General features: G+C 40.9%; 1 protein-coding gene across 1 annotated transcript in view; it reads right to left on the bottom strand.

The window, feature by feature from the left end:
- Positions 1-541: 541 nt before the first annotated feature.
- The window catches only part of LOC126285100 (neuropeptide F receptor-like), a 363,066-nt gene continuing 348,067 nt past the window's right edge, over positions 542-15,540 (bottom strand). The window contains exon 7 of the mRNA XM_049984425.1: positions 542-622. Coding sequence (XP_049840382.1) covers positions 609-622 — 14 coding nt within the window. The 3' untranslated portion in view covers positions 542-608. The remainder of the gene's footprint in view (positions 623-15,540) is intronic.

The following is a 15,540-nucleotide window of genomic DNA, read 5'->3' as shown; positions in this document are numbered from 1 at the left end:
TTCGGAGTCTACCAAAAGTGAGATCCCGTGGCGGGCCAAAGAGCGAAATGACGTAGACGAGAATAAGGGAGCTGTGGCCCCTTCTGCGCCCTCTGTAATCGAGCGAATATTTGACGAGCGCAGCGAGCCGTAACCAGCAGAGTTTCGCGCTCGGTTGCGTTTCGCACCTCAGTAAACGCCTGATGACGCTTCCGCAAAAGTATTCGAAACTACCGCGTGTAAAGCTGCAAGTGCGGCGTTCCAGTGAGCACTAAATTTTACAACCTTTGTAGCACCCATAAAGCAGAAACAATCAAAAGGTCCGCGCTCGAGCGTAGAGCAGCTGAACAATTTGCCATCAAGTCTCCTCGGAATGGCTACTCGAGGTGGCAAATGGCGCACTACAGTGTTTCGGGAACGGACCAAGAAGCTGGAAGGCCGCAGCGCTAAAACAAACCGCGTGCCAATAAAAGTGTAATTCTGCACCCGCACTGGTGTCAGCGATTGGAGAGCCAGCGCAGGTCCTCGTAATTGTCTTGTTTAAGCGTCGTGGGGGACGCTTCACTCCAGCCGGTGAACTGGTGAAGCACGTGAGGCAGCTGCGTCGAAGGAGGACTCCCGCGCCATCTTTAGAAGCCGCCTTCTGAAACAAGGAACGGGTTCTGAAATTTCTAAATTTATACAGCAATTCCTGCAATAGCATGAGCATCATTTCCATCTTTACATATCTGGATTTAAAAACAAGAAAACATAGACACAGCAAAACAGACCTATATTTAAGTTTAAGGGAGCTATGGTTTAGATCTTTTATAATTTTGAACATTCGTTATTTCCGCAATAACAGAATTAGAAAAAACTAATTTCAGTCAGACAAAGGACCATGGTATACTTTAGTATTGGGAGTTTTTGGTCGGATGGTGTAATCAATACTTACAAGATTCATACATGTTGTGTCATTACAACGTGTATCAGATCTTGATAACTTTTGTATATATCAATGATAAATTTCAGCTTCATTCTGTGGTTTTAATGAAGCTGATCTTCAGTATTATTGTAAATATAATTTGTTACCGTCTTTAAACAGATATTCCATAACTGTTTCGTAAGCACAGATTGTGTGACAAATTTTGTATAGAATAAGTTGATTCTTTTTGTTTGTGACCATTGTGCTTAATTATGATGTTTTTCCTTCTATATACGTACAAGAGAATGTCACGTGCCTGCCTCAGACTGGTTCCTTATAATAAACTGACATACAGCTGTTCTGAAAATCGTGATTTTCAAATACAAAGATTTAATGACACTGGTTAACATTCATATGATACCTCTGAAAATAAAAGACAATGTCACCACAAATTTAGTTTACGTATACGAAACTGTCACATAGTAGATATAAACAAGAATTTCGATATGGACGGTGTGTAAACCGGGTGAAATGTCTCACACATAGGTCTTAATGAAGAGCGATACATAAGAACCATATCAGCGTATAAATACCACGTTTCTGAGTCACAAGTGATGTTGGTAGCCGGTTGGTAGAAACTCTGAGTAATAATGTATGAGATATGTAGCAGAAATAGCATGCACATTTAGCTGTTGGTAAAGTAAATGAGAGTCTTACTTCTACAGTTGTACACTTCAAGATATATTAAAAGTGTAGTGGCATTTAAAAGTCGTATGTTTGAATCGATAAGCGATCTGCATATAGTATACTCCACTTTATCATGCTTCCTACAGTACAGCTGTAGCAACAGATGTAACTATAAAAAGTCATTATCTTGATAAATCATTCACGCAGAAATGAAAATAGAGAGAAATTTCAGTTAATTTCTTATTACACAACAAAAGTCGATAGCTCACTATACTATATGAATTAATTTCGTATTCAATTAATCTTCGGTATATAGAATAAACTACACTGTGTAATTACATTTCAAATCTGAATGAAAGTAAATAGAAAGATTATGTTCTGACGTCTTATAACGACAAAAGATTACTATTACGAAATTTATAAGCGAGATATATTTGAAAAACTTCATACCTCAAATAAAGTAGGCATGCTGCTCTGTTATCAAAAATGCTATATGTGAGTTCCATGTCTGTAGTTCATTCGTCATTCCATACCACATTGTATGGACTAAAAAAAAATAAAGAAAGGTGTTACTGGCACATTGTTTGTTTGCAAAATACAGTGACCAAAAGATTGAATGATAAATGTTCATTTCGTCTATATCTTGCAAACTATGGATTTGTTGACTGATGTATACTTGTAGACATTAATAGTGCAGAACATTGGTCAAATATTAGTAGCAGTTTCAGAGTAAGAATGGAAAGGGATCCAACAAACGTCCAGCTCTACCCACGGGTCCGCCGCTCGATCCACAGCTGTGGCCAACCCAGTAACTGCTCGCAATGAGGTTGACCTCTCACCCTGAGTCGAGTGGGTGGTCGCCCGTGGGTGTGGTAGGCTGCGAAAGACTGCCTGAGAGGCCGAATATAGGATCTCCCCAGTTAGTCTGACAAACAGGTCCCAGGAGCTGCCTGTGGACGATACGGTCTCTCAAACAGGTGCAGTCGTGAGTCCCGTTTCAGAGGAAACTTCTGACTCCACATGATCCGATAAGTCACAGATCATGGGATTATTGGTAGTTGGGAGCTCCAATGATAGGCTCGTTATGAGGCTCCTTAGGACATGGCTGCGAAGGAGGGGCAGAAAGCCAGTGTGCATTACGTATGCATACCGAGTGGAGTCGTTCCAGACGTGGAACGGGTCCCTAGAGATGCCATGAAGAGCAAAGGGTGCAGCCAACTGCAGGTGGTTGCTGACGTCGGTACCAATGATATGTGTCGTTTCTATAGGGTGAGATTCTGTCTGGTTTCGAGCGACTATCAAGAGTGGTAAAGGCTGGTAGTCGTGTTTGCGAGATGAAAGCATAGCTCAGAATTTTCAGCAGAGTCTACAGGACCGATCGCGGACCTCTGGTGCAGAACCGAGTGGACGATCTGAATCTGAGACTCAGACTGTTCTGCCATCGTGTCGGCTGCAGATTCGTCGACTGCGTCGCAGAATGGTGGGATTTTGCGTTCTGTTAAAGAGGTCAGAAGTCTATTACAAACAGGGGGCGACTACACGTGTAGCAGGGGCTGTATGGCGTGGACTGGATGTGGCGTAGACTGGACGGATTTTTAGGTTAGATGGTCTGGGGGAGCACACAAAAGGCTTTAGTCTCAAAGGCTGCAGGTTGAATACAGAAAGAACGTAGATCGAGGGATCTTCGGAATAACAGTTGTAAATGGCCGTGGATGTGTTGCGAAAGTATCAGAGCTCCAAGCGATAACTGAAGGCACTGGTGCTCAATTTGTAACAGGTACTCAAAGCCGGCTACAGCCGGAGATAAGTTCTTCTGAAGCTTTTGCGAAGGTTCTAACGGCGTTCAGAAAGGATAGGCTAAAGACAGCTGACGACGGAGTGTTTGTTGCTGTTAGGAATAGTTTGTTCTATTGCGAAATCGATGTAGATTGTTTTTGTAAATTAGTATGCGTAGAGGTCATTCTTGGTAACCGGAATGAAATAATAAATGGATCCTCTTGACGACCTTCCAATTCAGATGATACAATTTCTGAAAGGTTCGAAGCCAGCTTGAGTCTAATTTCAAACACGTACCTGACTCGCACAATTATAGTTGGTAGTGACATCAATTTACACTATATAAGTTGGCGAAAATACATGTTTAAATCAACAGCTACGCATAAAACATCACCCTAAACTGAGCTAAACACATTCTCTGAAAATTAATTCGAGCAGTTAGTTCATGAGCCCACTCGAATAGTAAATAGTTGTGAAAATATACTTTACATCTTAGCAACAGATAATCCTGAGCTATTAACGACCATCAAATCTGACACAGATGTTAGTGAACATAGGGTTGTCATAACGAGAGTGAATACTGTAACCCCGAGGTTACGAAAAATATAACTATTGAAGAGAGCAGATAACAATAGACTTTACGCCTCCCTGTGACGCACTCTCCACTCCTTTAAACTTAAAAATGCAAGTGCAGTCCAGATATATCTTGAATTCAAAGAAATAGTACCGACAGAAGTTGAGAGATTTACACCAAATAAATCAACAATCAACGGAGCTGATTCCTCTTGGGGCATAAAACACTATTCCAGAAACAACGAAAGGAGTATGCCAAATTTAAGCGAACGCAAAATCTTCAAGATTGCGGCTCTCTTGCATAATCTTGAAATTTAAGCCGTACTTAATATGAGATGCTTATAATAGTTTCCCCAATGAAACTTTCCATCGAAAGCTATCAGAGTACGCTACCGGCAAGACGCGATCACCGCCTACTCTGCGCAACAGCAATCGAAATACTATCGATAAAAGTGTTGCTAAAGCAGAGTTACTAAATACAGCCTTCCGAAATTTCTTCGTCAAAGAAGGTGAAACAAACATTCCAGAATTCGAGGCAAGAACTGCTGGTAACATGAGAAACTTTGAAGAAGATTTCCTAGGGGTAGTGGAACGTCTTAAATCACTTAATAAAAGCAAGTTTTCCGGTCCAGACTGTATTAGATTCCTTTCAAAGTATGGTGATTCAATAGCTCCGTACTCAACAATCGCATACTTCCGCTCGCTCGACGAAAGATGAGTACCCAGAGACTGGAAAGTTGTACAGGTCACACCAGTACTCAAGAAAGGCAATTGGTGTAGCCTACTAAATTTTATGCTAAAGTCATTAACGTCGATATGCAGAGCGATTTTGGAATATACATTGTGTTCGATCATTATGAATTACCTCGAAGAGAACGGTCAATTGGAGTACAGTCAACACGGATTTAGAAAACATCGCTCTTGTGAAACACAGCTAGCTCTTCCATCACACGTAGTGTTAAGTGCTATTGACAAGGAACTTCAAATTGCTTCCGTATTCCTAGATTTGCAGAAGGCTTTTGACACTGTACTACAGAAGGGGCTTGTAATCAAATTGTGTGCTGATGAATATCGTCACTTATATAAGTGGATTCTTGATTTTCTGTCCGAAAGCTCATAGTTCGTAGTAACAGACGGAAAGTCATCCAGTAAATCAGATGTGAATTCTGGCGTCCCTCATGGTAGTCTTATAGGTCCCCTGCTATTCGTTATATATTGAAGTGATTTGGGAGACAAACTGAACAGCCTTCTTAAATAGTTTGCGGATGATTTTGTCGTTTACCGTCGAGGAAAGTCATCAGAAGAGCAAAGAAAATTGCAAAACGATTTCTAAATGATACCTGTATAGTGCGAAAATTGGCAATTGATCATAAATAATGAAAAATGTGAGGTCATCCAGATGAATACTAAATGGAACCAACTAAATTTCGGTTACACGATAAATTAATCAGATCTTATGGCCGTAAATTCAGCTAAATATCTAGGAAATACAATTAAGATCAAGGTAAGTTGGAAAGAACACATAGACAATGTTTTCAGGAAGGCGAAACAAACACTTCGTTTTACTGGCAGAACATTTGGAAGGTGTAACATATCTACTAGAGAGACGTGGTACAATACGCTTATCCGTTCTGAGTACTTCTCTGGGATTTTTGCCTCATAGGATTAAAGTCAATCATGTTAAATAGGTGACCCGTCGTTAATTCATAACGAAAACATCTTCGGTCCCGGGTTCGATCCCCGCCATTGCCTAAATTTTGATAAATAATCAGCATTGCCAGCCGAAGACTTCCTGCATAAGAAGTCAGCCTCATTCTGCCAACGGCCTTGTCAAAGAGGGCAGAGGAGCGGATAGAGGTTCACGGCACTCTCTTGTCCTAGGGGTGGGAAATTGCCCCTAAAGGCGGAAAAATCAGCAATGATCAACGACATGAGGATGCAGAAGGCAATGGAAACCACTACATTAAAGACACGTAACGTGTATCCACAGGACATGTGGCCTGTAGTTGAAGAAGTGTCATGATGATCTCTCCATTGGCAAAAGATTCCGGAATAGTCCCCCATTCGGATCTCCGGGAGGGGACTGCCAAGGGGGAGGTTACCATGAGAAAAGATTGAGTAATCATCGGAAGGATAACGTTCTACGAGTCGGGGCGTGGAATGTCAGAAGCTTGAACGTGGTAGGGAAACTAGAAAATCTGAAAAGGGAAATCCAAAGGCTCAATCTAGATATAGTTGGGGTCAGTGAAGTGAAGTGGAAGGAAGACAAGGATTTCTGGTCAGATGAGTATCGGCTAATATCAACAGCAGCAGAAAATGGTATAACAGGTGTAGGATTCGTTATGAATAGGAAGGTAGGGCAGAGGGTGTGTTACTGTGAACAGTTCAGTGACCGGGTTGTTCTAATCAGAATCGACAGCAGACCAACACTGACAACGATAGTTCAGGTATACATGCCGACGTCGCAAGCTGAAGATGAACAGATAGAGAAAGTGTATGAGGATATTGAAAGGGTAATGCAGTATGTAAAGGGAGACGAAAATCTAATAGTCATGGGCGACTGGAATGCAGTTGTAGGGGAAGGAGTAGAAGAAAAGGTTACAGGAGAATATGGGCTTTGGACAAGGAATGAAAGAGGAGAAAGACTAATTGAGTTCTGTAAAAAGTTTCAGCTAGTAATAGCGAATACCTTGTTCAAGAATCACAAGGTGAGAAGGTATACTTGGAAAAGGCTGGGAGATATGGGAAGATTTCAATTAGATTACATCATGGTCAGACAGATTCCGAAATCAGATACTGGATTGTAAGGCGTACCCAGGAGCAGATATAGACTCAGATCACAATATAGTAGTGATGAAGAGTAGGCTGAAGTTCAAGACATTAGTCAGGAAGAATCAATACGCAAAGAAGTGGGATGCGGAAGTTCTAAGGAATGACGAGATACGTTTGAAGTTCTCTAACTCTGTAGAGACAGCAATAAGTAATATCGCAGTAGGCAATACAGTTGAAGAGGAATGGACATCTCTAAAAAGGGCCAACACAGAAGTTGGGAAGGAAAACATAGGTACAAAGAAGGTAGCTGCGAAGAAACCATGGGTAACAGAAGAAATACTTCAGTTGATTAATGAAAAGAGGAAGTACAAACAAGTTCCGGGAAAATCAGGAATACAGAAATAAAAGTCGCTGAGGAATGAAATAAATAGGAAGTGCAGGGAAGCTAAGACGAAATGGCTGCAGGAAAAATATGAAGACATTGAAAAAGACTCAGCATACAGGAAAGTTAAAACAACCTTTGGTGACATTAACCTAAAAGCAACGGTGGTAACATTAAGAGTGAAACGGGAATTCCACTGTTAAATGCAGAGGAGAGAGCAGATAGGTGGAAAGAATACATTGAAAGCCTCTATGTGGGTGAAGATTTGTCTGATGTGATAGAAGAAGACACAGGAGTCGATTTAGAAGAGATAGGGGATCCAGTATTAGAATCAGAATTTAAAAGAGCTTTGGAGGACTTACGATCAAATAAGGCAGAAGGGATCGATAACATTCGATCAGAATTTCGAAAATCAATAGGGGAAGTGGCTACAAAACGACTATTCACGTTAGTGTGTAGAATATATGAGTCTGGCGACATACCATCAGACTTTCGGAAAAGCATCATCCTCACAATTCCGAGGACGGCAAGAGCTGAAAAGTGCGAGAATTATCGCACAATCAGCTTAACAGCCCATGCATCGAAGCTGCTTACAAGAATAATATACAGAAGAATGGAAAAGAAAATTGAGAATGCGCTAGGTGGCGATCAGTTTGGCTTTAGGAAAAGTAAAGGCACGAGAGAGGCAATTCTGACGTTACGGCTAATAATGGAAGCAAGGCTAAAGAAAAATCAAGACACGTTCATAGGATTTGTCGACCTGGAAAAAGCGTTCGACAATATAAAATGGTGCAAGCTGTTCGAGATACTGAAAAAAAGTAGGGGTAAGCTATAGGGAGAGACGGGTCATATACAATATGTACAACAACCAAGAGGGAATAATAAGAGTGGACGATGAAGAACGAAGTTCTCGTATTAAGAAGGGTGTAAGACAAGGCTGTAGCCTTTCGCCCCTACTCTTCAATCTGTACATCGAGGAAGCAATGATGGAAATAAAAGAAAGGTTCAGGAGTGGAGTTAAAATACAAGGTGAAAGGATATCAATTATACGGTTCGCTGATGACATTGCTATCCTAAGTGAAAGTGAAGAAGAGTTAAATGATCTGCTGAACGGAATGAACAGTCTAATGAGTACACAGTATGGTTTGAGGGTAAATCGGAGAAAGACGAAGGTAATGAGAAGTAGTAGAAATGAAAACAGCGAGAAACTTAACATCAGGATTGATGGTCACGAAGTCAATGAAGTTAAGGAATTCTGCTACCTAGGCAGTAAAATAACCAATGACGGACGGAGCAAGGCGGACATAAAAAGCAGACTCGCTATGGCAAAAAAGGCATTTCTGGCCAAGAGAAGTCTACTAATATCAAATACCGTCCTTAATTTGAGGAAGAAATTTCTGAGGATGTACCTCTGGAGTACAGCATTGTATGGTAGTGAAACATGGACTGTGGGAAAACCGCAACAGAAGAGAATCGAAGCATTTGATATGTGGTGCTATAGACGAATGTTGAAAATTAGGTGGACTGATAAGGTAAGGAACGAGGAGGTTCTACGCAGAATCGGGGAGGAAAGGAATATGTGGAAAACACTGATAAGGAGAAGGGACAGGATGATAGGACATCTGTTAAGACATGAGGGAATGAATTCCATGGTACTAGAAGGAACTGTAGAGGGCAAAAAGTGTAGAGGAAGACAGAGATTGGAATACGTCAAGCAAATAATGGGGGACGTAGGTTGCAAGAGCTACTCTGAGATGAAGAGGTTAGCACAGGAAAGGAATTCGTGGCGGGCCGCAGCAAACAGGCAGTAGACTGTGACCAAAAAAAAAAAGGATTAACGGAGTACGCTGAGAAAGTTCAAAGAACAGCAGCATGATTTGTTATATAGAGAAATACAGAGACTATCACCACATGATAGAAGATTTGAGATGGACATAATTAAAACAAAGGCGTTTCTCGTTACGGAGAACGGTTTGGGAGATAGGCTCCCACGAATGGTACAGGCACAGAAGTGCTCGAAAAAGAGAATCCGGAAAGAACACCAATAAAGCAAGACGGTTTAAGAATTAACCGAGAGGCGTACGTGACGTCTCTTGCGCTTCTTCTTCCTGTGTTGTGTCTTCGATAAGGAACCTTCCTCTCAGTCTACGACGCACGCTTTTGTAGCAAAGAGATTTGTGGCGTGTCATTTCACCGAAATAGTATCGTAAAGAAAAGAATACTATCCGACATACGTCTATCAATAACATGGGTCAGGCCATGTGCTAACTGCGCAGTGGCTCACGCAGTCTAAACAGCCCTTTCATGTTGAAGAATGGAGTTGTGGGTGTTAATTTATTACATTGTAGTCGGATCTGATTGGTATGGTATGGTTGGGCACTGCTTCGGTGATTCCGGCAGGGACAAATTTGCTGTCGGCAGATATAATAAAAGATGAAAGAGTTCTCTTATGTCTTAAATAAAACAATTTATTTGATAATTTGGTGCGATTTTTAAGACATTCTCCAACTACATAGGTCTGCAACATTTAAGGACGAAAGTTACTTTCGTATGATGTCTCACTGCCAAGTAACATGGATCGGTGAAATTCGATCTATACGTAGAAAGAGCTGCTCCTATGCTGATCACTTATGGCAGGTAGTGATGATGATGTTTGCTTTGTGGGGCACTCAACTGCACTGTTATAAGCGGCCAGCACATGGTAGGGCGTTCCACTCGCTCAGTATCAGGGTTGACAACTGATGGATGGTGGTTGGTGCCGTGACCGACGGATCAAGTGATTGGATGCAATGAGACCTTAATCTGATATTTTTCTCTGTTATATAATCAACTGTTTGCCAGCAGCGAGACAGAACTTAATTGTGACAATGAAGAATGGTGTTACGTTTTGGGACGTTTTTGCCGATTTTATGGATGACTTGTGCCAAATATTTGTATAACATTCCGCATTAACTGTTCATCGGTGCTGTCAATGATTGCGACGTGGAAGATGTTAGACAGCAGCAGGAGATAATTTTCGTGAAAGTTCTTCTCGTTCAAAGCACTTTTATCGATTTCAGTTCCTCGTGGAACAGCCAGACAGTTTATAGATGATTAGTTCCTGCTACACACCCAAGTTCTGAATACTGTTACGATGTTGTTTAGGTACTGGGCAGTTCCTCGTCGAATTTTTTGAGCATTTAGTTACATCATGAATGAGCTGCATGTCTATTTTATAAGTTAGACCTAACTTTATGTAATCTATTGGGGACAGATTGTTTCACAGTTTGGAAGTCGTCCCTTATAAATGACCCTCGTGTGGTGTATAAGCACATGGCCTTGCTGCAGTGGTTACACCACTTTCCGTGAGATCACCGATGTTAAGTGCTGTCGGGCTTGGTTATAACTTGGGTGGGTCGCAGTCTGGTTCAGCCGAGTACTGTTGGCAAGCGAGGTGCATTCAGCCGTTGTGAGGCCAACTGAGGAAATGCGTGACTGAGAACTAGCGGCAGCGCTCACGAAAACTGACAACGGCGGGTAGAGTGGTGTGCTGAGAACTGAGAACATGCCCTTCCGTATCTGCGTCCGGTGACGTCTAAGAGCTGAGGGTGACACGGCAGCCAGTCGTTACTATTCGGCCTTCAAGGCCTGTTCGGCGATGTTTGTTTTTTATGTTATGTGTAAGTATTCGATTTGCATCCGAAATGACGCTTCACGCGTGGTTTGACACTAAACTATGTGATGATAGAGACGTTACAGTAACGTAAACCACGTTCTTGTTTCTGTGGAAACTTTAAAACAACCATGAAATTGTAAAAATGCGGCGTTTGTAGCTCGTGCAAGATCCTAAGAGAATTTGCTGATTGATCTGTTTTTACGATGAACATCAACACAGCATATGTATCTTACCAGCAGTAAAATAATAAATGTACCTAATTTTATATATGAAGTTATCGTGTATGCCTTACAGTCCCTTCATAAAAATTTATTTGCGGCCCCAAATTTTGTTTTGTCGTTTCTTTTAATACGTTTTATGAAAGTAATAATAAATACTATACAGGGTGACCCAGAAATGTGACAAACTTCAAGATGTTTTAGTGTGTTTTACAAGGAACAAATCGAGCATAGGAAGCCGTGTCGGGAAACATTATCCAACGACACTGCAGAGCTTCGAAAGTACACGCGCCAGCGCCTATCGCTAGGCCACTCTTTCGGCAGCAAACGTGACTTTGTACGCTGATGAAACGTAGGTGGAACGTCCAGAGATGTTGTTTGTTATTCAGTGATCGCGACTAATTGCCATGATCGCCATGCAACTAGTTGTGTAGAAAGGCCTTGTTTCCTATGAATGCGATGCTCTGTTGCCTCGATGGATGTCGGTTTCAGACACAGGCCTCCATCAACAGTACACTTTTGACCTGCAGCCCTCTAAAATCTCCTATGTTTTTTGGTACACTTCTGTAATTTTCGTTTATGGTCAAGCCCTTGGTATATCACAAATGAGGACGAAATCGGTGATCACGAATAGGCGCCGTCTTCTTGTCGATCTGTCTTTTGCAACACCGTTTCTTTATTATAAACAAATTACTCGACCAATCCTTGAACAGCACTTGTTTTAAGGAAAACAAATGAAAATTATTAAAACAACAGTAATGTCATATCTCAATACAGCATTTTTGAAAATAAGAAAGGTTGTCTTTGTAATATCCACCACGTATTTCGAGGGTTTGCATCCTCGTACTCTGGTGGATAAAGTATTTTTTTTTCTTGGAGCAGCCAGTCGTCTGCCTTGCCTTTTATTTTGATATTCTTCCAGAAGAATGTATACTGCAAGGCATTACCATACACATACATTATACCACTGTCTGCATAAAAAGTGTATGTTTGTCGGCAGTGACTGGTATAAAATGTGCGTATGGTAATGCTCTGTGATATGCATCTCGCTGAAGCAACTAAAAAGTAAAATGCAACTTTCCACAGGTCCCAGCTCCACCCGTGTAGTACTAAGTATCTACGGCCGAACTATTTGCCTGGCTTAACGGTAATAAGTTATTCACATAAACCGTCCTCGTGCATCAGTGTATCTAGTAGTGAAACTGGATCAATATCTCTACAGTACTTTCTGATATTAGCCTTCAGATGCAGACAGAAAAAGCTGGGGAGAAACTGTAACTCATCATAATCCAGCCAATTCACGCGAAATATTTATAAGTAATACATGCAAAGCTTTCTCGTGAATCATTCCATGAATTAGAGAAAACATCCAAAACCCACGGGAGTTCCTGAGATTATCATTGACATTCAGAAAGAAAATCGCGTCGGATGCATGTAATTTAGTAGTTAACACAGAAAGTAACCACTGGCAAAGATACGAACGTAGTGCAGTATATACGTCTCAGAACCAGAAGGCGAGCCCTCGAAACATGTCGTCTACAATAACAAAAGCACTGGCTCAGATAAGGCATAGAATTTGTTTCACATCAATAATGATAGAAACTCCAGTTAATTTGGCACGTACTTCCGAAAAGTTCTTAACTTTAAACAAATGATAATGGTGAGACGTAAGAAAGAAGGCAACCACAACGAATGACTAACTGCTTAACTTTGTATCATATACTTCTGGAACAGTGCAGTGACTCGAGTCAAAAATTCGCGGTTGAACGTTGTACCTCAGTTGTAGATGGTCAGTTATCAGTTCTTATAGAACAAAAATATTTCCCATTTAAAACTGGAACCATCTTCATATGAACAGGATAATGACGATAATTTTAAAGTTTGACGAGCAGCATTTTCAAAACAATGTTGACGTTACCGAGCAGATTTTAGCTCAAGCCGGCCGGTTGTGGCCGAGCGGTTCTAGGCGCTACAGTCTGGAACTGACCGCTACGGTCGCAGGTTCGAATCCTGCCTCGGGCATGGATGTGTGTGATATCCTTAGGATAGTTGGGTTTAAGTAGTTCTAATTCTAGGGGACTGATGACCTCAGAAGTTAAATCCTCAAGTGCTCCGAGCCAATTGAACCATTTTTTTATTTTTTTAACTCATAAGTGTGTCGGTAGCAGACGGTAGAAGTTAAGATTTATTAAAGCAGTATAATCCTCTTTCTGTTTATTCATATATGTCTACATTTGAGAAAAGAGTAACAATTTAAGCAAATTTTACAACTTCACCCTTTAGAGAAATTTATAAAAATGTTTTGAAATTGTAAAATAATGTCTAAATTTTCACACCTGTAAAAAGGGGACGCAGCTCCTATTCAGTACCCCGATCCGTTAATAATTCCACATTATCACTTGCCTACGAACTACTCACACACTCCCCCTATTCATAAGTATTGAAATCTAAAAATTTCTCTGATATTTTAAAGTGGTCATGGAATTCTTCTGAAATAGTTAAATTAAAATATAATCAAGAAATGTGTGTGTGTGTGTGTGTGTGTGTGTGTGTGTGTGTGTGTGTGTGTGTGTGTGTGTAGCACATTTAGAAACTAGCTGATTAACCTAGGATTCAGAGACTTTTGGCCAATATACTTATTAAAGAACTATTGCTATTATTAACGAAATTTGTGTTTTCAATTATTTAGCAACTTGTGAAATGTTAGCGCTACAAATTTCAGTTGACTTGACTGTTATACCCAGAGGCCAGTAAAAAACCTGAACGAGTTATTGTCATTGGTACTAGCCATTCGACATCTCCATTCGCTAAGGTGAGAACAGTGTTCAGCAATCACGTTCAAAAATGAAGAAAACTGTGTAGATATAAAGTCACGCGTTTTGAGCAATCAGGATCAAAAATAAGGTAAACAGCAGAGATACAAACCCACGCGCAGCACGCAGAACGAAAGAAATCCTCATAGTGAAATGGAAGAGGAACGAAATTAGTTGCAGCAGTGTTGGAAGGAACTCTTTTGTAAACTGCGTGGGAAATCACGCACAACTTCAATCTGTATTGGCAATAAGGAATCTGAACTGTCCTTTTCTTGACCACAAGTTCATTTTCTTACTCACTGCAGCACATGTTTCAGTTAACCAAGGCACCTATTCACACGAATTTTTCGACGATGTCGACATGTAGCGATATCAGACTCATAATATGCGCAAGAAACGCCGGCCGTTGTGGCCGTGCAGTTCTAGGCGCTTCAGTCCGGAACCGCGCTAATACTACCGCCGCAGGTTCGAATCCTGCCTCGGGCATGGATGTGTGTGATGTCGTTAGGTTAGTTAGGTTTAAGTAGTTCTAAGTTTAGGGAACTGATGACCTCAGATGTTAAGTCCCATAGAGCTAAGAGCTATTTGAACCATTTTGCGCAACAAACAGTTGCTAGGAACTGGCATTAACGCTTAAATTGACGCCATTTATTGGGGGCATTTCGTATGTAGAATCACTGAATTACCAGGAGGCTGTAAATCAGATACTGAGAAACTCAACACTTACCACCTACGTCGATGATGCGAAATGAATTACTCTTAAGTACCCTGCAGCAATTGAACACTATCTTATGTGATGTCGAACAACGTTGTACTTTACGGCAATCAGATGCCGTCCAAGAGATTGGACGAAGTAAGCTCACCTTACTTACTGTTCTGTTCGAGTCTATATGAAACGTAATGTTTATATATTTTGTTTCTTATTAATTAAATATCAAAATAACTTGAGGACGTTGTCTGAAAAGGCAAGGTCAGCTTGTGGTTAAAAATTTCATCTGGTCATAAACTTACATACGTAACGTTCGAATCAATGTGACCCAGTATCAATATTATTACTCTAAAGCCGAATACGGTCTGGTCATCTCATATTTTATAGTAGTAATGACTTTTATTGTTCATACTTATTCTCAGCATTCAACAAGTCAACGAAGGCGCCGCGTTTACAACAATGGACTTCTCATTACGACTTGTCAGCACTTCAAATTATCCATTGTTTCTGCTCAGTTTGTGTTCTCGATTATTAGTGATCAGTCTGAATTGTGACATTATGGTGATTACATCACTGAATGACTCTGAATTGGAAGAATGAGTAAATAGCACAGCAGATGGAACACTTTTCGGGTTCGAAGATCATGTCGTTGTTGTTGTTGTGGTCTTCAGTCCTGAGACTGGTTTGATGCAGCTCTCCATGCTACTCTATCCTGTGCAAGCTTCTTCATCTCCTAGTACCCACTGCAACCCACATCCTTCTGAATCTGCTTAGTGTAGTCATCTCTTGGTCTCCCTCTACGATTTTTACCCTCTACGCTACCCTCCAATACTAAATTGGTGATCCCTTGATGCCTCAGAACATGTCCTACCAACCGATTCCTTCTTCGGGACAAGTTGTGCCATAAACATTTCTTCTCCCCAATCTTATTCAATTCTTCCTCATTACTTATGTGATCTACCCATCAAATCTTCAGCATTCTTCTGTAGCAGCACATTTCGAAAGCTTCTGTTCTCTTCTTGTCCAAGCTATTTATCGTCCATGTTTCACTTCCATACATGGCTACACTCCA

The sequence above is a fragment of the Schistocerca gregaria genome, chromosome 8, assembly GCF_023897955.1.
Source record: "Schistocerca gregaria isolate iqSchGreg1 chromosome 8, iqSchGreg1.2, whole genome shotgun sequence".
Taxonomy (NCBI): domain Eukaryota; kingdom Metazoa; phylum Arthropoda; class Insecta; order Orthoptera; family Acrididae; genus Schistocerca; species Schistocerca gregaria.
The sequence above is the reverse complement of the archived record's forward strand: the minus strand, read 5'-3'. Positions and strand labels throughout refer to the sequence as shown.